This window comes from Crocodylus siamensis, chromosome 3, assembly GCF_052110815.1.
Source record: "Crocodylus siamensis isolate JL-2025a chromosome 3, ASM5211081v1, whole genome shotgun sequence".
Lineage (NCBI taxonomy): Eukaryota > Metazoa > Chordata > Crocodylia > Crocodylidae > Crocodylus > Crocodylus siamensis.
In genome coordinates, this window is record NC_143397.1 from 81,755,689 (window position 1) to 81,780,157 (window position 24,469).

General features: G+C 42.4%; 1 protein-coding gene across 8 annotated transcripts in view; it reads right to left on the reverse strand.

The window, feature by feature from the left end:
* Positions 1-24,469, reverse strand: part of AOPEP (aminopeptidase O (putative)) — a 323,793-nt gene that overhangs the window by 97,717 nt on the left and 201,607 nt on the right. For all 8 annotated transcript variants that reach the window (XR_016441254.1, XR_016441255.1, XR_016441256.1 and 5 more), the window contains exon 11: positions 21,197-21,257. Coding sequence is in view for 5 of the 8 variants with exons in the window: in XM_090038607.1 (XP_089894733.1) it covers positions 21,197-21,257 (61 nt within the window). In the remaining 3 variants the exon portion in view is untranslated. The remainder of the gene's footprint in view (positions 1-21,196; positions 21,258-24,469) is intronic.

Below are 24,469 nucleotides of genomic sequence, written 5' to 3' on the forward strand. Positions count from 1 at the left end.
TTATGTACTGCCCACTTTTAAACCTGTTCAGGTCTGCCTGTAATCATTCCCTACCCTCCCAAGTGTGCATTTCACCCCACAATTTAGTATCATTTGTGGACTCCCACAAATATCAGGGTTCATCAGTGGTAGGTCCTGTCAGACCAACCTGGTGGCCTTTTACGATCATATCACCAGATCGTTAGACGCAGGGGTAGCAGTGGATATAATCTTCCTGGACTTCCGGAAGGCTTTTGACACTGTCTCTCACCCTGTTCTCATTAAGAAACTGGGGGGCTGTGGTGTAGACACCCACACAGTCAAATGGGTCGCCAACTGGCTGGAGGGCTGCACCCAGAGGGTGGTAGTGGATGGGTCCTTCTCAACCTGGAGGGACGCGGGCAGTGGGGTTCTGCAGGGCTCAGTCCTCAGGCCCGCACTGTTCAACATCTTCATCAGCGATTTGGATGAGGGGGTGAAAAGCACCCTGTTCAAATTTGCTGATGACACTAAGATGTGGGGGGATGTGGGCACACTGGAAGGATGCAACAGGCTACAATCAGACCTAGACAGGTTACAAGGGTGGGCGGATGAGAAAAGGATGGGTTTCAACACAGACAAGTGCAAGGTGATGCACCTCAGGAGGAACAACCGGCACCATACCTACAGGTTAGGGAACTCCCCTCTTGTCAGCACGGAGGCGGAAAGGGATCTGGGGGTCATCATTGACTCCAAGATGAACATGGGCCGGCAGTGTGGAGAGGCAGTAAGGAAGGCCAACCGCACCTTGGCATGCATCCACAGATGCATCTCGAGCAGGTCCAAGGAGGTGATCCTCCCCCTGTATGCGGCACTGGTCAGGCCGCAGCTGGAGTACTGCATCCAGTTCTGGGCGCCACACTTCAAGAGAGATGTCGACAGCATGGAGAGGGTCCAGAGGAGGCCACTCGTATGATCAGGGGACAACAGGGCAGGCCCTATGAGGACAGGCTGAGAGACTTGAACCTGTTCAGCCTCCAAAAGAGAAGGCTGAGGGGGGATCTTGTGGCCTGTTATAAACTAGTCAGGGGGGATCAGCAGGCATTGGGGAAGTCACTGTTTCCCCGTGCACCGCCAGGAGTGACCAGGAATAACGGTCACAAGCTGGCAGAGGGTAGGTTTAGGTTAGATATCAGGAGGCGCTACTTCACAGTCAGGGCGGCTAGGGTCTGGAACCAGCTTCCAAGAGAAGTGGTGCAGGCTCCTACCCTGGGGGTGTTTAAGAGGAGGTTAGATGAACATCTTGCTGGAGTCATTTGACCCCAGTATTCTTTCCTGCCATGGCAGGGGGTCAGACTAGATGATCTGCTCAGGTCCCTTCCGACCCTACACTCTATGAAACTATGAAACTATGAAATATGATCCTTCATTATCTTTTCAAAGACCTTTCCAAGGATAGAGGTGAGACTGACTGGCCTATAATTACTCGGCTCCTCCTTCCTCCCCTTCTTGAAAATAGGGACCATACTGGCCCTTTTCCAGTCCCCCAGGACCTGACCAGAGTGCCACGAGTGCTCAAACAGCCATGCCAGCGGTTCTCCAATGACACCGGCCAATTCTTTCAGTACTCTCAGATGCAGCTCATCCGGGCCTGCTGACTTGAACACATCCAGACCATCTAAGTGACTCTGCACCAAGTTAGTGTCAACAGTTGGAAGGCTTGTGTCCCTCTGATGTCCATCTAAGAACCTATTAGGAGACTTATCTTGACTTCTGTTCAGGAACACCAAGACAAAAAACTCATTTAATAGCTCAGCCTCACCCCCCTGTCTGTCACTAATTGCTCTTGATTGTTCAGCAGGGGTCCTATGCTGCCTTGCGCCTGCCTTTTTCTCCCTACATACCTAAAAAGAGACTTTTTGTTGTCTTTAATTTGTGTTGCCAGCCTCAGCTCTGTAGTTGCTTTGGCCTTTCTAACTGCCTCCCTGCAAGTATGAGCCAAGTAGGTATACTCTTCCTTGGTAGCTTCCCCCTGCTTCTACTGCCTATATGCCTTCTTTTTTGCCCACAGGCTCCCATGGATTTCCGTGTTTAGCCAAGAAAGTTTTTTGCCTCCTTTCCCCCTAGGATTTTCTTTGTCCCCAGTGCCTTTCCTTTTACAGTATAAGATAACAGGCAACATGGAGATAACAAAAACATACAGTGGAGCAAAAGGTAGTATGATAAGTATAATATGCAGTGGTGAGAGGAATATGATAAGTATAATATGCAGTGGTCACAGCACACTACCTGTCTAGTCAACCATTAACTACATTTAATGATGCTTCAGGAAGATTTAACTCTGGATCAGATGTGGAAAATTCACTTGGAAATCTACAGGGATAGTGAAGGTCAATGCTGTGAAAAACAACTGGTTATCTGGTCTATCTCCTCCATGCCCTAAAGTAACATAAAGCTTTAGGGGAATTAGGGAGGAAGGGGAAGAAGCTTCCATAAGGTGCTAGACAGAAATATGATCAATGTTATAATTATTGAGATATTACAGAAAAGTCCAAGTAATAAACCAAATAGTGCTAGATGTACTATACACATGAAGCGAAAAGATGGTCCCTGCCCCAGAACGACAATGACTCCATAGTCCTTCACCTGCCTAATGTCTATGTCACTCAGAAATAACCTGGGAGATATGAATTCCCCAACACTAGAAATTAAGGAGCAATTCATTTAACCCTTTGTACTTGCAGCAGTAGAATAAAAGCATAAGGATTTTGAGATACCTGGATGGAGCTAGAGGTTTCTACCAGCTGGGTACAAAACACTAAGGTGGTGTTCTCTTATACATGACTAGCCTAGGCAATAACCTGTACCACCTGTGCTTAAAACAAGGCCTGATCCCAGGCATAAAATAAACATTCAAGATCGCGGTTCAGAGTTTATTGGATATATTTATACTGCTAAATTTTAAATGGAGATAGAGGAACTGGCTTTGAACAGTTCAAGTATGATTGCTACTGATGACATTTCCTGAGCCAATAAAAGACTATCATTGGGATACACCTTCCTTTACATATTGTATCGAAATTTCTGTAACTTGAACTTGTCTAGGATCTCAAATGCTAAAGCATTCAGTATTGATAAATTTAGAAGGTCATTCTATCTAAGGTGAACTCTATTTAAGTGGCCTTGATTGCTGGCTAGCCAGTAGTCTTCAAAGACACAAAGAATTGAGGAAAAAGATAAATCAGAAAAGGGAGAAGGTAAAATTTTATTTTAAATGCATTTCAAAAGAGCAGCTGAACAATGGTGGAAACAAATGGGTGGTACAGTTACATCATACGAACTAGCCCCTCATCTCTTGGGACCTGATTTTCCTCTTAGTCACTACAGCTTTAACAGTGGAATTACACACACTCTTATATATGTTATATTTATTTCTAATAACAAGGATATATAACACATATGGTATAGAAAGAACCCTTTAAAGGGTTTTATAGTCATGACCATGGGACAGCATCTACACTTTGAGGGCGACCATGCCTGGATGCCTTTTAAATTTGGAAGAGAACTGGCTTCACCTATCTAGAAAACAAGATTTTTCACTTCACACCAGTTCTGGTTTAGTTTCAAGCAAACAGAACTTTAATTCCCTGACTACATTTAAAAGACAAAATCATTGTCCTAGTATAATCAACAGGTTTTCTTCCATCAATTTCTCTGAAGCTAGGATTTCACCCAAATGTATAATTGGTTTTCAGGTACATGCAAGAAGTTAAAACAAAAAAAGTACAAGAATACAGGCTGAAAGTAAAATATGAATTTAACTTGAGAACATGGGAGAGATGTGGCCTCACCACCACTTTAAAGTTGCTTTGTGAGAAATGACCTGACTTCCCATGCTAGTCAAAAGTAAAACAATCTTTAGAGTCAGAAAACACGGTGGCTCACTAAGTGATTTAATAACAGTTTAAAATATTAGATTAAGGCTCTATTGTCCCACTGTGCAGTTCAAGTTCTTATAAAACAATAGTGTTTTCAGAATTTGGGAGACAGGGAAATGAAGCAGCAGACCAAGACTGTGCAAAAGACTGATCCCTAGGCACCACGGTGGGAATGAAGGGGAGGAGACAGAATAGGAAGCAGCATGCTGGGAAGACCATCCCATCATTTTGGGAATCAGTGTCTCTTGTGGAGATGTACTTAGCATAAGAGGAATCCTATGGATTCTCTGAAATAAGCAGAAGCTGTCATCCCAAGTCATCAGGCTAACTCAGACTACACAAAGTGCTGCTAAAGGGGAAGCCTGAGGCTAACACAAAACATGAAGAAGTCTTGACACTGGTCGCATCAGAATTCTTGACATACAAAGCACTGGGAAGAGGAGCATCAAGACCCATGCATCAGACTGCAGAAGAGTTGGTTTACAAGTAGACAAAAACCTCATCCTCGACTACATCAGTATTTTGAGGTATCTTGGTAATGGCAGTAAGAACTGACATTGAGAACTTTAAGGTAGTCCCTTGATGAGTAGGCCCCAGGGACACTTCTGTTGAGAACTAAGAAAACACTGGTAGGTTATTAGACATTGGTGTGGTATTGGTAGGGATCCAGAATGAGTCAGCAAGTAGCAAGCTCCTCCTTCCCATTAAATGCCAGTAACTCAGCTGCATCAAAAGCTGTCCCAACTCAAAATGAGTGTTCTGTCAGGGCATTCAATTCGGGAGCAGCACGTCAGTTAGCGCTGCCTGGTGCTAAATGGGCATCGTTCACGGGTGGTGTGCTCCTGCACATGAGACATGCACATGAGCATATGTCTATCCTCATCTTCATCTCACACTTTTTCATTTGCAGAAACACATTTGTAAACCCCTGAAAAACTGGGATTTTTTTCTAGAGATTACTTCATGAAAAATATATGTGGTTAGATCTTCCCACACATGCGCACACACCCTTTTAAAAGCCTAGATCACTGAGGATGTAGGGATGGAGCTTCAGAAAAGCAGTGACTTATTCTTTGCACCTACGATTTTCACCAAGCCTCAGATCTCTGGATTTCTAAACCAAAAATGTCTGGAATATTATTTCTTAAAGCAGCATTTGTCTTTTGATTATTTTATCCACTGAAAAAAGTGTCAAAAGATATAAAAACTACTTATAAGGTCTTTTAAGCAGGAGAGATTTGAGTACTATTTGCAAGAAACCGGCTGTAATTATTCCAAAAGAAAAGTTATTTTCATACAAGGTAACTCACAAAATATTTAAATTCCTCTATGAATTGTTTCCGTTGGCCAAGGAAAACAAATAGGCAAGGTAAAAATTAATTTGTTTGCTAACCTCTGTGCTTTTCTTATGATATTTTTGCAAGCAAAGGATTAAAATCAATGTTTAGTGCTATCCAGGCCCAGCTGTGTCCATATTAGGAGAGCTCAGTTCAACATCGCTGTGTAAAAAAGGACCTATCCTCCCTCTCTTTGCTATGTTTCCACCCGTTGTATACGTAGGTGGGAGAGTGGGAGCTTGGGAATGTGAACTTGATCCAACATTGATCAGCCAGGCAGCAAACTCTTATTGTTCTTTAGATACCAAACATAACTCCTTTCTAGTAGGGATAAGCCCAATCATTCTGCACATAACACAGCTTTTGTGCTCAGCAGTGCGATTAACAGAAAAAGGGAACCACAAAGAGTATTAGAGATTTATTAAACTTAAAACATATTCTAATATGCAAACCTTCAGAATCCAGCTTACAGTTCTATAAGCAATGCAAAATTTGTTTGAAAATAGGCTTCAGTTTCTCCCCTTCTGAGGCTGCTACTCATTCAGGTTTACTATAATGTGAGTATTGTAGCTCAGTTATTTATATATAACACCGCAAGAAAACCTAAGAAAAAGAAATAGGAGTTTTGCTGCTTCTGATCATGGAAGTGGAGGGTAGAGTGAACCATACATTACATTATAAGAAGAGCACTAAACTAGAACCAGTGGAGTATGCAGAAAAGAGTCCTTTAGTATTCAGACTACACTCATCTTGAGAGATGAAATAATGATTTGCACCATTTTCTAGCCCATCACCATCTTCAGAAAGCACTTCATCTACTTTACTCTAGGAAACATTATAGAAGAGCTCATTAACATTTCTGTTAGCTATTTATATCCCAGTTTGAAAAATAACAACTGAGGCACAAAGACATTATGGCCCACATTTTGAAATACTGGGTCTAAAATTAAGCATCTAGATCCCTATCAGGCTGCAGGCCCATATGTATTAAGCCATCTAAATGAGGTTTGGTACCCAGTCTTATGTGCCATATACATGTTTGGCTCTGATTGTCCAGACTCACATAGCAGTCTGTGATACTGTTAATTTGTTTCTGATCCCTGGTCCAAGGTTTTACCCACAAGACCACTCATCATAAATAATTTTGTATCACATGCAGTAATGTTCAGAACACTGCAGAGAATAATCCTGGCATGGTAGCTGAAATTTCTCCAGAACTAAACCAGGATTTTTTTAACCATTTATGACATGCTATGTTGTACATCCAAATACATCTGAAATGCAAGTTTCTAGCCATTCAACACAAAAAATACCCATAGCTGGATCTTATCTTTCTTGTGTTTCAAGTAAAATCTATAGAAACACCTAAATGCTTTGCATTTCAAATTTTTGTGAATAACCATCCTTAATTCAGATCAATGTAAGGTTTAACTAAAGAAAGTTAACACATAATATACTTTAATATAGTAACTTGCCAAAGCATAAAATATTTTTTCCATCAAGCTCTTCATATGTTTACTTGATTTCCTTATTGTCTTCATACTACTCAAAGGGCTAACATAATAAAGAGTTAACAGTGTAAGGAGACAGCCTGTTTGTACAATCTGTCTTGGTCTGTTTCTCTTCATGAGTCATCTGCCATTTATGTACCTTACAATCATTAACAGTGTTTCCGTGCATTTCTATAATTCACAAAATCCCACCCAAAAATGAGATGGACTGTTGACTGCATTATTGCTGAATTCTAAAAAGATAAACCAATTTTTTTTTCATTTTTTATTTCTAATGGTGCATCTTATTCATGATCATTATCATCAGAGATTCAACTAGCCAATTTATGTTATTGACCTAAGCTAATTTCAGCACTTTAAAAGATCTTTTAATTTCCCACTCTCCAAAGTACATCCCAGGTTAAACATCCTAATGTAGCAATTTTTCTTGAGGTACAGTATCTATTCTTCAAATTATAACTATTTACAAGCACAAATACTTCTCACAAATAAATCTGTGATTTAGCCTTTTTTCAAGATTATAACTGAAACATCAAGTGATTACATTCTCTGTAGTGATATGAAAATGTCTCAATTTTATAAAGCCAAAAGACAGCTTCAAGTGAGCTTTTCAGCAAACTTAAGCACTAAAGCTGCAACATAGTATTCCTGTGGCCAGTAACTGAATGCTAGATTTGAAATAGAGTCACTGTTAGGCTTCATAACATGAAAAAGATTAAATAACAGAAGAAAAAATTCTGTTCCAAGTAATGGGTTTGAATAAGATTTCCCTTCTAAGCAGAAGTCCTTACTGCCAATTCCTACAAACAACCTGTACAGATACTGAAGTTTTTAGTTGTTTACTGCTTCAGTGTCACCTTCTCCATCAGATACATATATATTACATTCAGAAAGAAAATCTCCAAGATAAGAGATGAAATATCAAGCCTTAAGTTACATACTTCATTGAAAACAATGACCCAGAAGGAGTTATTTTTCTGCTGAGTGACTCTCTATATACACTGCAGATCTTAGATAAATAACTGATAACTATCATCTAGAGATATAGCAAAAGTATACACTTCAAAAGACATTCAGATTTGGTCATTTTGCTAGTAATTGACCATAACCACTAACCTGTGGTGCACTGTCTGTGAGAGGTATCCTGAGAGCCCCTCACTCAGTCACTCTCTCAGTAAGAGGAAACAGGAAATCTAAAAAGTTTATAACTGGGGCTAAAGCCAGTGGAAAAAACCTGCTTTTCAGTTTTTACAGTAAATACATGACCTATTGTTGTAACATTCCTCAAAAGTTTATAAAACCACAGAAAGACATTGCTTGGATAGATTTTTGGCAAATCTCAAATTATATTTTTGCTTGATTGTATAACTACTATGCAAAATTGGGCCTCTAGATCTCCAATAACCCTAATTATCCCATTCACTTTCCTTTTCGAACAGGCCAGTCAAAGAGCCAGCCAACTACACAACTATACATTTGCTGATGTAACGTGCAGTATGTACAAAACTGCCATTAAGAGGAATAAAAAGGTCATGCCAACTGGTGACAGAATTCTCTTGACCTTATATTTATAGGAATACAGCATACAGATGGTGCATTTGTTTACAAATAGCACTAAAAGATGGAGCTTAAATTGCAGCTTTAGCAGAGAATGTCATTCTGAATACAGAATTCTGAAAATAGGAGTAAGGACAGAAACAAAACCAGCACTGGAAAGAGGAAATAAACACTGAAAAAATGGCAGATTTCTTGGAAACAGTGTGCAATTGTATGCTCAGAATTAGTAAATTAAGGGTCCTATTCTGCCATTCTCTGGGCACATCAGGACAAGCGAGCACATGCAGGAGTGTGTGTTTCCTGTGAGACAAATAGCAGTGGCACATACTTGTGCCACTGCTATTTGTCCTGGGGCAGCAGTGGCACCAGGCTGGCCACTTTGAGCCTGGCTGGCAGCCAGAGCATGGCTCTGACCAACCAGGCTCTCTTTCCAGTGGCACCATCCTGCTTTTTTTCAGCAGCAGTTTTTTTTGACACTGGAATCTCCCAGTGTCAACCCTCCCCCCACCACAGCTGTGCTGCTAATTAGCAGCATGGCAACAGATGCATGTGTGCTGCATGCAGTTTACATGCCTCAAACTGCTGTAAGATGCCACAAATCACATGCACACGTTCATCAGGACCTGCCCACAGAGCACATCTACACAAGATGTTTACCGAAGAGCTGCCTAAGTAATTACCTCTGAAGTAAAGTCTCCGTGACTACACTTGCAGTCCTATTAAGTTGCAGTAAACAAATGAACATTGCCAAAGGTTAGTACTTGTAAATAAGACTACTGTCCTGCAGCAGCATCATTTACTGTGCAGCAATGCACATGTAGATGCTGATGGGGCTGGCTGGGGCAGAAGGGTGCTTCAGTGCAGGGGCTGTCTCCTGGATAAACCCACAATGAAGCACCCTCATGCCCCAACCTCCCCCTCTGCAGCATGTTAAGCTTGGTCAGATCTGCTAAATAGAACTTGACCTGAATGTGAGTGCATCTACATGTGCAATTAATGCAAAGCAAGAAACTCCCTACCAGCTCCGACGATATGTGCCAGAGTTTATTGCTTCGCATTAACTGCACATGTAGATGCACCCACATTCAGGTCAAGTTCTATTTATTATGAAGTACCTATTGATGGAACTGTTGTCATTGGCAAGTACTACTTAATGTGGGCAAGAAGAGCAGTCCTAAATAGGAGAGGGCAGAGAGAAAAAGAGAGGCACATACCAGTGTTTCCAGCTCTTGCAATTGTATTGTAATTGTTGGGATATTTAGCATGTTTCTTAACCCCAGGAACCTGGGCTTTATGTGATTAGATAAGACTCTCATATTTCACTTACAGAATTTTTACCACCACTTTCATAAGTCCAGTTCAAGCACCAATGGAAAATATGTGTCATGCAAAGGCAGATTGACTACATATTTTTGACTCAAGAAAAGAAAGTTCTAATTTCATGTGACCCTGGGAAAAATAATTTCTATGATCATGAAACAGCAAAAAAAAAAAAAGACACACCCATAGAATAATCAAAATAATTGCTTTCCAGCCTATAGGAGCATGGCTATGAAATAATGGAGTTTCTAAAGAAGTGGAAGAATACATAGATGTGCTACTGGAGTTCAGAACAGTGTCCAAAAGGCTAGGTCCCAAAAAAGTCCCAGAGACCAAATCCTGGAACTGAGTCCTGACCTAAGTATAGGCACCTACAAGGATCCTTTCAAAGATTTATTTTCAAAACATGGCCAGAGAAGGTGGTGTAAGTTTAGCAGGTACAACACTCACTTAGGAACAAGTTAGAGCAGGGGTGGGCAATTATTTTCAGTGGAGGGCCACTTACTGAGTTTTGGCAAGCCATCGAGGGCCGCATGACAGGCAGCTAGGGGCAGATAAATATTAATTTTCAAAATTTTTAGGTGCCCCACAGGCCAGACAGAATGGCCTGGCAGGCTGCAAATGGCCCACGGGCCGCATTTTGCCCGCCCCTGAGTTAGAGTTTGTTTTTAGACCCTCCTCAGCTTGAGGGCTTGTACCCATACCTCTCACCTCTCAGACGAGTTTCTGATCACTGGACTTGAAGATAGACTGGGTGTGGCATTCTCCACTGCTCCTACTGCAGCTGGGCCACTAAAGAGTGTCAGATTTATGGAGCCAGAAGGAAAGTAATCAAGAGGAAGGCTGACTTTATAGCCTATAAGCTACGGGGAAGTCTTGAATGTGAGTTCCTGCTGTCAAGATAGCTTTTGTTGTCTGTTTTTTGTTGCATGTAATATATGTAATTGATGATAGGAGCACTACGCCTCAGAGTCACATTCCTTCTAGCTTGCTCTTCTGGCCCTACAAAGTCTTATGTTCCTGGTTCCACAGAAACCCAGCTACAATTGATGGGATACAAGATGTCCCCATCCCAGTCCAGTCTATAGCCAGAAGGTCAAAGCAATCATTAAAAGCTGGGAGATATGGGTTTACATATCTTCAGACTGAGGATGTAGAACCCAGATCTCCCAATTCCTGGGCAACTACTCTAAGCACTATTAACCATGATTGCTGGGCATGTGCGAAGGCAGACTACAGGAGCCTAAACAACTTTCAGATCAAGAAAGGGAGCATCTAAAGTCTGCCTAAGTCTTATTTTAAGCACTTAATCCTTTGTTGTACCTTGCCCAACAGCTATTAAAGAGGTACGAGGACTGTCTGGTATTTATTACTTAGCTAAACACCAATTAAAGAGAAATGAAAGTGGGAAAGATAACTGCTTATGCTTAACTTTAAGAGCGCTAAGTATTTTGGGTGGAAGAAGAAGCTATGAGTAATCAGATGACCTAAAGGGAAAAAATAAACTACATAGAGAAAAGTTTCCTTGATAATAAGGTCTATAAGACTGTAGTCCCGACTGTGGTGTGGAATCCCCATCCTCTGAGACACTTTAAACTAGATAGGAAAATGCTCAAAAATACATGCTTGAGACAGCAGTCCAGCAGCTGTGAGGGTAAAGTGGACTTACATGACCTAATAGATGTTTTCCACCTCTGAAAGCAACTGGGTGGTTCTGATTCCACTCTGTGTCAGCTTAACTCGTTGACTAAAGTTAGCAGTGTTAAATCACTATTAGGTGAGCACAGGATGAAAAGTTGCTATAATCCTGTGGTGAGTCACCTCTGAAACTGCAGTACATCCTGACAATTGTTGATGTTTGATCTAACAAACAACATATTCAACAACACAATCCACTTGACCTTATTTAACATAGCCAAGATATGTTCCAGGAAAAAAAAATGTTCAGAAAATGCACACTGCAGAAATGTTTACTTTTCATCACATGCACCTTAGGGCCTTATGTATTAGCAAACCTTATTACAACGGAGCCAAAAGATAGCCAGACTGTTCTGTGGCATTCTTCCACATAGGAAAGGATAGTGTTGGTCACTGCAACACATCCTACTTTATAAGGCTAACCTTTAGAAAACATGGAATCTGGAAGTGCAACTTGGCAAGCAGTAATTTTTAAATAAGGCATTAGGCCAAATTCTGTTTTTACTTATCGTAAGTGACTCTCCTGACTTTGGTGGAGTCGCTCTTGATTTACACTGAGAGATCGGAAACTGGCCCAGTGTTTCTAAATTGGAGGAAGGACAGAATGCCTTTCCTATGACTGTAATATAAATGGAGATTTGCTGGTATTCAAGTTTAGCTAGTTATTGTTTGCATTAATATACAGGCATATCTGTGTAGTAGGACTGTGTGAAACAGCGTTCTGCTTCAACTTCCGCTTGGATGGAACAGTGTTTCGTTTTGAGTTTCGTTTAATTTCAAAAGCACTGTTCCATTTCATTTCGTTGAAATGGTTTCACTGTTTTGACGTTTCTCCCATAGGCTGTAATGGATAAGCATGAAACAGCCTATAACTTCCCCTCACCGAGCTCAGTTCCCCAGCACTGCCAGCCACTGGGAACTGAGCCCGGTGGCGGGAGGCACTTCCCCACACCAGGCTCAGTACCCCAGCACAGCTCAGCACCTCCCACCACCAGGCTCAGCTCCCAGTGGCTGGCAGCCCTGTGGTGGGAGGCAGAGCACAACCCTGGCTCTGCCCGCCTCCCACCACTGGGCTGAGCTCCATGGGGCTGGCGGAGCCGATCGGAGTGCAGCCCAGCAGTGGGAAGAAGGCAGAGCCGGTGCTATGCTCCAATTGTATCCGCCAGCCCCAGCGGCAGGAAGCAGGGAGAGCCAGGGCTGTGTTCCCCACCAGGCTGAGCCACATGGAACTGCAAAACCACTTGGAGCACAGCCCTGACTCTTCCCTGCCTCCCACCACCTGGCTGGCTGCTTCAAAATTCAAAATGTTTCAAAACCTTGTTTCGTTTCAAGGCTGTTTTGAAGCCCTTTGTTTTGTTTTGATTTTGCTGTTTCAAGCTTGAAACAAGTCAAAACAGTATTGAAACAAAACAGCCGGCAAAGCTTCTCACAGCCCTACTGCGTAGTTCTGTTGTGTGAGGGAAAATTTGAGATAGCTTGCAGGGAACAGGCTGAATGTAGGAATGTAGGATCTTCCACTACATAGGTCTTCTAGTCTTCTGTCTCAAGGCAAGAGATTGTAGAGGATACAAAAGGTATTTCCTCCACTGGGATGTACCATATTTAATTTAATAAAAAATGAGTTTGTTTCCCCAGATCTACATGTTGGGGGAACATCTCCCTCATCTTAGATTCAAGTACCAGCCTAGGGCAGGTCACAGCTCAGCACTGGCTTCAGTCCCAGGCCTGTTGACTGAGCCACCACCTGTCCCAAGCCAGGGTGTCTTGTACAGCAGAGGTGGGAGACTGTGGTGTTTGGTACAGTTCGGGAGACTTAGGGGTGCAACCTGTCCCTGCACCACACTTCCTCCCTCCCACTGCTTACCTTCAGTTCCTCCACAGGCCCAACCCAGCTAGGCCCGGAGTTCCCACCTCTGTTTCTGCCTGGCCAGCCTGGGTTGGGACTGGGGACACCAGGAATGACTGCCCTGGAGCCAGAGTCAAAGCCACAGCTACAGCCAGAGTTACTGTTCAAGGTAAGCAGCAGGAGACTGCAGAAGGCAGGGGGACCAGCCACCGGGTCATGAGGCACAGTCATGGGGGGAGAGGGGGAAAGGGGCACATGGTGATGGGATAAGTGGCAGAAGCACAGGCACTACTAGGAGGAACAAGTAGTAGGGAGACTGGTACCAGGGGGCAGGCCCAGGTCCAGGAGGATGCAGCGGGGGTAAGGGGTGGGGAGATGAATTTAGGATGACCCCCCTAATAATTAGATTCTATAAAAGTCTATAAGAAATTATAAAAAAGTATAATTTTCCATGCATATAATCTCATTACTAGGGTGAGGGGGTCTTCTTCAATTCAAAGTTGTCTTGGGTTTGGCTAAATACAGCAGATGCCCAAGTAGCGTTGAGTCCATGACCTGCAGTCGTGGAAATGAATTTATATCTCCATCTAACATTTGTACTAGCCTCCACCCAGTTTCTGAAAACTGGACATCAGTATAAGCAATTAGAAGAGGGGAAAATAAAATTAATTTCCTTAAGTGTTTACTGGATGTGTAACAATCATCTCTACAGAGCATCACACGCCTATAGCTTGTGGTATGTTTGAATATCATTCTAGATTAAAATCTTACAAACATTTTAGTAGATATAATCACAAACCACCTGGAAGAGTAAAGTGTTTTGCTTGAAGAAAATGGAATCCATTCCCTACCCTATTCCACCCATCTGAGGAAAAGATTAAGCAGTTTTGCTGTCTCCCTGTACTGTTTTTTATAACCAGGAATCCTGGTTTTCCCTGATAAAAACAATCATAAATTCTCTAATAAAAAACCCAAAATGCATGATTAAAATGAAATGCCTATATATATATAGAGAGAGAGAGGTATCAACTGAACACAATGTTCAATTGTGCCCGTCCCGCCCCACACAAATCTGGGGAGCACAGGTCCCCCCGGCCTCCCCGGGAGTGCACACCAGCAGTGGGGAACTGGTCTCTCCTACCCCCTAGACAAGCCACCTGCAGTCCAGTCTCACTCCCTGCTGGGGCCCTGTGGCTGCACATTCTGGCCCTGGACCCCAAGCCCCATGCACCACCCAGCTGGGCAGCAGCCCCAGCATGAGCCGTGCCCAACTCCCACCCTCCCTCCCTATTGGGGCTTTAACCCCCTCACCCCCTACCTCTAGACTTAGCTGTGGGACCTGCTCTCCAGGCTGCCCCACGGTCATGTACATGCACATGGCACCCCCTGCCTGACCACCCTCCTTCCGCTCCCCCCCAACCCCTTGCAGGCTGGAATTCTGTCAGCCTGCAGAGAACTCTTTGCAAAAGTGCAAAATCCACGTTTTTCTCCATTAAAATGAAAATCCATGTTTTTCTCAGGTAAAAGGGGAAATTGGTTTTTTTTCATTTTCCCATGGGAAACAGAAAACCTAGATTGTCCCAGCCAACAGCAGGAGGGTTCAGGATTGAGAGAGTGGTTGGGGGTAAAAAGGTAAGAAAGGTTCATTGACTTAACAAATATACAACTACGTGTAATATAACAAGACAACAGTGACAGACAATAACAATTGGCATCGGCAGCTTATTGGCAGTCCCCTCTGATGCCTGATGTATGACAAGTTTCTTTTTTATAAAGCTCACCAAAGTTAGGCGTCCCTGATATGCGCTTTCCGAGGGGTACCAGGAAAGACCCTGGTATTCAGTCCTTGGGCTCCTCGAGATCTATGGGCCTACCGAATCTAGGTCAACAGCTAATTTTTAAATTAGTAGCTTCTCTCACGGTGCTGCATCTTCCTTCTGATAATTTCTGGATGTGCTAGTCAATTTATAACTTCTGAGCTACACTGTGGACTCACAGCCACTCACAACTAACTTTCTTTATGACTAATAGCAGTATGACTGCCTAACAGCAGTTTTGCATTTTTTTGATAAGGTTAATTTTAACTGAGCTATTACATAAAAGGCCTTACTACTTTTAAGGCTTCACTAATCTTACAAGGCCTCACTAATCTTTGACTTTAATTAAGCTCTTAGCAGCAACATACAGCTTGCCATACATGAATAAGCGACAAGAAACACCTGGTCTAATCCTCACAGAACGCTCAGCAAGCACCAGCACCATACAGACACAATTTTCAGCTGTCACACTGGATGCCTGTTTATAACAGTGTTTCTCAACCTGTGGGTCATGACCCAAAAGTGGGTTGCAAGAATATATAAAAAGGTCATGAATAAACTTTAAAACGGATTTTCCTTTAAGGAGAAAAACAAGGAAAACTACAGAATTAGCCTTGCAGGCTGGCAGAGTTCTGGACTGCAAGTGGCTGCTTGGGGTGAGGGTAGCAAGAGGAGGGTGATCAGGCAGGGATAGCCACATGAATGTGTGCAAGAATACATGCACATGATAGCCAGGCAGCATGGACAGCAGCTCCTGTAGTTCCCTACAGGTAAGTCTATAGGGTGGAGCATAGACATGGCATTGGAGGGGGTGCAGGGGCACAGACAACACATCGGAGTCGAGGCATGGGAGGCACGTGTGCCCCCCAGATTTGTGTCCCCATAGCAGGCTTGGGGCTGCAGCCTGGCCGGACTGGCACAGGCAGTAGCTGCCTCCATGGCCCAGTGGCAGGTGGCAAGACTGTTGCCACTGCCAGGACCCCCACACCAGCAGTGTGAGGAGTAACAGATGGGGATGCTGTATTGCCCTCACTTCCTTCCATCACCAGCTGCTTGCCTGTGCCTCTACCCCGCCACCATGGCTCAGCTGCCACTGCTGCTGCCACTTCCCTCAGGCTGTGACTCTACCCTGGAGGAGAAATGGGGGTGGGGCAACACGGGCAGCCTCAGAGGAGCAGCAGCGGGGCCATGGCATGGGGCAGAGCCATGGCCCAGCATACTTTTTTGTTTGAATGGTTAGTTGGTTGTTTTGGGGGGGCTTTTTTGGTTCTGTTTTTTTTTTTGGTTTGGTTCTTTTTCTGTTTTTTTACAGAAATAGTAAAATCAGGAAATCCTGTTGATCTTCAAAGACAATTTGTGGCAATTTATGGCCTGCTGAATTTGGACCATTTTTCCTGTACATCCATTATATGCTTGCATAGGATATTGATATTGCTTGTTAGTGGTGCTGGAGAGTTTCAAGTTGCCATAGTCATGCAAACATAGTTTTCAAATTAAATCAGAAGTATTTTAAATTTTCTTTTCTTTTTTTACCTTTCTTTTCTGATTTTTTTGATGTCATTCTCGTAGCTCTCTATAGTGATGAATAGACTTTAAATGCTTGTGAGCTATTTGATGACTGAGTATTAGTATGCTAGCTCAATGGCACACAATTAGCAACACTTTTTTCCCCTTTCCTCAGGGCAAATGTTCTAAACAGCAACCTTGTTGTTTGCTGTACAAAATATGGAATTCAGCTAAATATGCCTACTGTTATTCCCAGACTCCAAATCAAGCTGTGATCCTTAACGACATTAAGCTTTTCATAATAATCTGCAAAACAACCAGCTTTATGATGTACCTAAAATTTTTAGAGAACTCACTCTATATATACCAACACAAGGCATTATTAATGCAGAGTTAAGGTTGCTCAATGATGCTTGACATCCTTCTAGAAAAATGAGTTCAAGTACATTTAAACCTCCAAATTAAAGCAGTGCATACTTTAGGGCAGTGCATACTTTAACCTCTCAAAAGCCCATAAGTGCATGGTTACACACAACATGGTACCACAGGGCAATCTTAACTTGCATTAACTCATTTTGTGACAGTGAATTTCCTATTTTTTTCCAACAGAAAAGGCTGTTGTGTCCAAAAGATGGTGTTAAGAGAAGCTGTAAGAGTCATGTGAAGGAGAGCTAAGTTCAGGCTAAAGAGATGAATAAAGCTTGATCTGATAGCTCTAAGTGGCATGAACTGTTTCTTATATCTAAGTGGGTGCTCTTATCTCACTTGGTGCTTGAGAGTTTGTAGCATACTCCAGGCATCATAGAATCATAGAAGTAGGGTCAGAAGGGACCTTGTAGATCTTCAAGTCTGACCCCCTGCCTGGGCAGGAAAAAAACCTGGGCTCAAATGATCCCAGCTAGGTAGGCATCAAGCCTCCTCTTAAAGACCCCCAGAGTAGGAGCCAGCACCACTTCCCTTGGAAGTTGGGTCCAGATCCTAGCCACCCTAACTGCAAAGTTTCTTACGGATGTCTAATCTAAATCTACTCTCCAACGTTCTTACGGATGTCTAATCTAAACCTACTCTCCAACAACTTCTGGCCGTTATTCCTGGTTATGCCGGGGGTGCTAGGGGAAACAAGGTCTCTCCCAAACTCTTCTGGTCCCCCCTAGTGAGTTTATAGACGGTCACCAGGTCCCCCCTCAGCCTTCTCTTGTGAAGGCTGAACAGGTTCAGGTCCTGCAGTCTCTCATTATAGGGTCTGCCCTGTTGTCCCCGGATCATGCGGGTGGCCCTCCTCTGGACCTTCTCAATGTTGTCCACATCCCTCCTGAAGTGGGGCGCACAGAACTGGACACAGTATTCCAGCTGTGGCCTGACCAGGGTTGCATAGAGGGGCAGGATCACCTCCTTGGCCCTGCTTGAGATGCACCTGTGGATGCACGACAAGGTCTGGTTTGCCCTGCCAACCGTGACCTCGCATTGTTGGCCCATGTTAATCTCGGAGTCAATAATGACTCCAAGATCCCTTTCTGCCTCCGTGTGTTCATGAAGGGAGTTTCCCATCTTATAAGTGTGCTGCTGGTTACTACTGCCTAAGTGCAGTACCCTGCACTTGTCAGTATTGAAGCGCATCCTGTTTTTGTTAGCCCACCCCTGCAACCTACCCTGGTCTTGCTGCAGTCTTTCCCTCCCTACTAGCATGCTCACCTCACCCCAAATTTTGGTATCATCAGCGAATTTAAACAGGTTGCTTTTCACCCCGTCATCCAAATCGCTGATAAAGAAATTGAACAGCGCGGGCCCAAGGACCAAGCCCTGGGAGACTCCGCTGCCCACTTCTCCCCAGGTCTAATATGATCCATCCACCAACACCCTCTGAGTGCAACCCTTCAGCCAATTTGCAATCCATCTGACTGTGTAGGCATCAATGCCACAGTCACCCAATTTTTTAATGAGGATGGGGTGAGAGACGGTGTCAAAGGCCTTGCTGAAGTCCAGAAAGACTACATCCACGGCAACACCTGCATCCAATACTTTCATGACCTGATCATAAAAGGCAATCAGGTTGGTCTGACGTGACCAATCAGGTTGGTCTGGCATGTTGTTCTCAAGTCCCTACTGACCCTTGCATTTGACATCCCCATTCCTTTCTTTACCCAAGTTTCTGCACTGTACATCTGTAGCAGGGTTAGTGTTGCCACACCCGTGGCATAGAAAATATCCAACAAGCAAAACTACTTTGCACCCAAAAGCTTGGTTAAGATCTGTCCTAACAGTACAATTGATCCAATAAAAATATCACTAAAAACCCTTGCTTCTTGTATGTCTGTGGCACATTCTAAGCAACCATGTTCCCAAGCTCCCCATCCTCTCCCAGCAATGTGTGCCCACATCATTCACTGAATATGCTTGTTTGCATCTCTGTATCCTAGCTTAACATGGTGATGGCAGATTTGGAAGGTGGGGACAGTAATGAGGGGATGAAAGTAGGGAAGTGTGGGAAGCAGAGCTGAGGGCCTGCCTAGATCCCACACAGTATGTCTCTCACTTCCTTCCTTCCTCCTCAAACATGCCCATGCTTCTCTGATCTCTTTTTTCCTTAGTATCAGCATGCAGACAAAGAGAGTGCCTTGGACACAGGATAGGGGAGGAAATGAGACTAGGTATGCTCAGCACATTGCACAGGCTCATTTGCACTAAAAACAAGGAAGGAGATAAGAAAACTGATGGAGATTATACCTCTCAAAGCTCTAGTTCTGTTCTGGGTTCCTTCCCTTGATCAAAAACCAGTGGCAGAAAGGAAAGCCTCTGAAGTGCCTCTTAGTCCCTTAAGCCCTTTCTTAGTCAGTCTGAGAGATGTACTTGTACTTGTTGAGAAAGTGAATACCGAGCGTTAGAGCACAAATGGTTCTATTTCCCTTCCATTAAAGCCCATCACTTGGGTTGAAGGCACCCACATTTTCTCCCTTTTTAGTTCTGCTCTGTCAGTACATCTGAACTCTCACAAAGAGATGTCCCTTTGAGAATGATTTTTCTTTCACTGTGGGATCAAAAAAAAACAACTAATGCTTGGATTAGTTCTTAATTGTAATCACTGAACTGAGTTTTGAAATGCATAGTGTTGGAATGGTTCCTTAAGAATCACTGGGTAGGGGTGAGATGACCCCTCAAAAGTTGTGTCCTAATACAGTCCTAAGAGGCAAAGGCTGGGAAAGGGGCAGAGTTTTTAAGCTTCCTTCTAACATTCACACCAACCTGTAATGCTCTGACTTTCTGCCCTGTGTTCCCTCCCTACTGCGATCAGTTCCTATATCCCCCGTCTCAATACCAATATTTATGAATAAGCACATTGTATGAGCAGCTTAAATCAAGGGGTTCTGTATCAGGAACCAAACCCTGACCAAAAAGCTACTTGCTTTTCTTTGATCACACTCAGCTCAGCTGTTCAGGAAATTAGAGAATATTGTGAATAACAGTGTCACCATCCTAACTGCTTAGTATCTTGTCTAAGTAATGTTAATTGCCTTTATACTGATTTTAAAGCAAAAACAGATAGAATCTGGATTTTACAGCATTTTACAATATTATTTGGAAGCAAGTATTTTGGTCTCAGTGCAAAATTTCCAGAAAAAGCCCTACAGAATGCAAAGAAAGAACAAGGAAAATATACCCTTATCTATTCTCTGAAAGTGGCTAATGGTAATGCTCAAGCACATAATACATGGGTCCAACTCAGATTGAATGACCATAGCAAGTCACCTTGAACCACCCAGATATTTTATTAAGAAACTTCCTGAAAATCTTCTGGCTTCAACAAACCCCCTAATCTTATTTCTTATATAGCCTCTTTTAGGCTCCTTTTAGGCAGCTACCAACTTTGTCCTGTTTCAGTATTACTTCTCCCAAGAGGGCAGTTGGTGCCAGGCACTACTGAAGATAAATCTCAAGTGACCAAAATCATTTTGGGGATGGAGCAGAGGTTTGAATATAAATAAGCCCCAAATTTGAATCTGAAAACAACTGAAGAATCAAGTGATTTTGGTTTGGTTTTTTTTTCTGGCAGGGCAGTGGGGAAGGCCGGGGGGTAACAGTATTTTGAGAACTTATTGCTCAAAAGAGCACATATTTGAACTAGTGAGGCATGGCAAATATTATGAAGACAGAACAAAGGATATTATAAACAAGAACAAGGATTTCAGAGATTTCACAGTAGTCAACCTTTAACCAAAAGGATTACCCCATCATATCAACAGTAGTGCTCTACTGCAATAAATGTAACTCACTTAACAAATTCCGAAGATTTGTGAACAAGTCTCAATATTCACAAAATATCAAAGTACAAATACTTTAATAGTTATTGAAGTTATTGCTGTCAGTGTATCTGTCAGTAATTCACAAATTAACATCTGTGAACAATGCTCCTTACTTGTAGTGGAACCCTACTACAATACCTCACAGCACACTTTCCAGTGACCAGAATGATTAGCAATAAAACTGAAAGATCTCCCCTTTGGCAGCTTTGTTGAGATGAAAGTAGAAGGAAAAAACCTGTAACTGATCAAAATTGAGCCCACATGAATATAATATAAAGACATGCAGAGCAGATGTCATCAAAAGAGATTTATTTTGTACTGTACCTGTTATAAATACAGGCAGTGATTTGAACAATGTGCTTGAAAAAGTCATTGTCTGGAAACTATTGAAAAGAGGTATTTTCATTTACCTTTGGTATTCCAGAAGTGTCAAGCCAGTTCTGGAAGATACTTTCAACAGACAGCCCATACCTTAAAAGTAAAAATAGAAGTTTAAACTCATTTCATGGAACACAGGCACAGATGTAAATTTTCCAGAGGAAAAGAAAACATGTTCTGTGGACACATGATCTTATAGAGTAAGCAGCGGTTTTTAATCCAGATGTATTGCATTCTTGTTCCTTTTAATTAATAACATTCAGAGATGACACTTGCGAACTGAAGACAGATTGGATTTTGTGTGTTTAAACTTAAGATGATAAATTCAGTGCTTATGAGGGCTGACAGGGCAAGGGCAAGAAGCTAAACTGCATTTATGAAACACATGTAAAGTATGAGCAGGTGCTCTCTGGTTCTCTCTGTGCGGTTTTGCTTGGGTTCTTTTATTTTTTGTAAGAAAGCCACAGTGGGGCAAAATTAACTAGAGACATTTAAAATTAGGGTTTTATTGAGGCAGAAATCAAAACATAAGGGAAAAAAGGGCAGAAGAAAAACTGCAATGAAATTTGAACCATCTTAGATTTATGAGTTTTAAAACGTACTGCTGGATCTTAATTCTCCTCGAAGTTACTAAGTCTCAGTAGAGATGGATGTCAGCTTCTAAACATTTTTTGTCCTGGTAACATTTATGGTGAAATCACAATATACTTTGAAACCACAACTCCTACAAAGGAAATAATTTGTCACAACTGAACTCAGTGAGACAGTTACCTACATGCATAAGAGCTTGCAAGCTGAGAACTTAATTTAGTATCCTAAAGTTCTTTTTAATCACTTTTGGTTGACCAAGGGTTGCTCAACATAAAATATAGCCAATTTCCTAAATAAACCAGCATTATCATTTCATTTTCCCTTCTTATCCTTTCAAGTACTATATCACAGTAGGTTTAGACCAATAACCTGCAAAGGATCAGCATAAAAAACAGCCATTCTGAAGTCCTACCATGAGGGGACAATTGTTTTTTGTTCCCACTTGACATTTGTTTTGTGAACTCTCAAAAAAGTAAAAGAAACTTTTTTTTGGTAGAGCTGTGCTTAAAGTTTTGATTCCAGAGATTATTTATTTCTGGATTATACCACATGACGGGCTTGTAATGAAAGCACTGAGACAACTTTAGGTTCACTGATTTTAATGACACTGCCATGAAATACAAAGAATTCATCAGCAATAAAAACAATAGTGCTTGGTACCTACAAAGCAACTTTTAGTTATGGTTTGCAATTACTTATAAGCATTAGATTTCTCTCTCTCTCTCTGAGACAGATAAGATCTGTGGATCTGATTTGCAGCTGGGAAAACTGAGGAAAAGAAATTCTGGGACTTGGACAAAGTGAAGTGATGGGTTACTGGCAGAGCTTACAACAGATTCAAGGAGTTCTAATTCTCAGTCTTTGGTATAACTGCTTGGCAACGTTAAAGAGAACATCTTGACACCTCACAGATATTTAGATAATGAAAAAAAGTTTTCAGTTATTGGTGCCTCTTTTTATAACAGTAGCATTTTCTCCAGACAGTTATTTCTTGAGTTGAATGCAAGAAACATAAGAACATTTAGGGAAAAAAATATTTCTCTTCAGAACCTCTTTTATGTGACATCAGGCCCACAGAATACAAGTGCCTGTCAAGTAGTAATGGCTTTATCCGCCCGGCACTGATGCAAGGTGCAGAAGAACTGACAGAAAGTGAGATTGCAGGCAAGATCCTATCACTGTCACTCTTATTCAGCGCAATGCCAGTGTGAAATCAACTGGAATATTCAAGCAATGAAAACTGTTCAGTGGAAGGATGGCCAATTCTGACACAAATTAGAAGCCAATGAACTGCTCATTAGCATAACTGTTCAGCAATATGAGTAAAACATACACAATCTGATGCTAATGGGCTGGCTCAAGGTGACACAGAAAAGTCAGTGGTGAACCCAGGAACTGATGTTCTTGGATGCATCTATATGAGACATTTACGACACAGCTGATTAATTAACTGTGTAGTAAATGTCTCAGCTTCTACATGTGAGACGTAGAATTAATAAACTCTGCAATCAGAATAGGACTTGTAAAACACAAGTGCTACCCTTCTGCAGAGTTTTTTCATGTTCAGCAGCTCACATGTAGATGCTACCACAGCTGGCTAGGGCACAGAGTGCCTCAGTGTAGAGCTAGCCAGCAGGCAAGCCCCCACACTGAAGCATCCTTGTACCTCAGCCAATTCCTCCACAGTACATGGAGCCCAGTCAGAGAACCCCCAGGCTGGCAGGCTGACCCCCTGGGTCCCCTGCCACCCTGGGCTGCTCCTACCAGGCTCCATGTGCTGCGCACAAATAAACACTGGATCAATATGCTCCAGTTTCTTGCTCCTGGGTACACATTCAAACAGTGTCCCTGGAGGCAAAAAACTCTGGAGTAATAAGCCCTGGAGGTTATTTGTGTGCATTAATCGAATGTGTACGTGTGCCCCTTATGTTTCACCCATAAGGGCATTCTTCCCGAGAAGTACTGTTATGTGTCCTTCAAAATGTAAAGCTTTTCCAGAGACCTGGAAGATAACACCCTGGTAGTTATGTGCAGAAATTAGCAAGAATGGGCTGGGGACAAAAAAAAGGAAGTAAAAAACAAAGGCCTTGAAAAGACTGAGATATCTATATTTCAGGACAAGATAATTTAATGCTTGTCTGCATTGTGCAAGTAATTTACATACGACAGTGTTGGCAGATGAAGTGTTTGTGGTGGGACAAATCCATCACCTCCTGAGGAAAGGTTGATAATACATGCAACTTAGGGTAAAACTTTCTGTCAGAAGTATCTCTGTGAGTCGGATGAAATTCACCCCAGGCTCTGAGACAGTAGTCTCTGCCATGAACAGATAGTTTTCCCCTCATGTCATGTGGTTCAAATAATGATATTAGTCTAGCAGAAGTATTTCCACTTAGCCAGGATCCTGAACTTTCAGGAAATTACCATTCTGCATGTCTGATCACTATGGAAATGGATTTTTTAAAGATAGCTAAGAGTGTGCAGAACACAGGAACATATTTGTATATGGCAGCATTCTACATCAGCATGGATTATTTAAATCCAGACCTAACCATTTTTATCTGGTACCTGGCTGCTTGTGCAAATCCACTGGGTTCAGTGCATTTAACTGCTAGGTCCCTGAGACAGAGTTATTTTTCTTTATCTGTTGCTGATAACGTGATTCAAGCATTCAGACTTGATCTGCCCAGCTACTGTTAGTCACAATGAATACC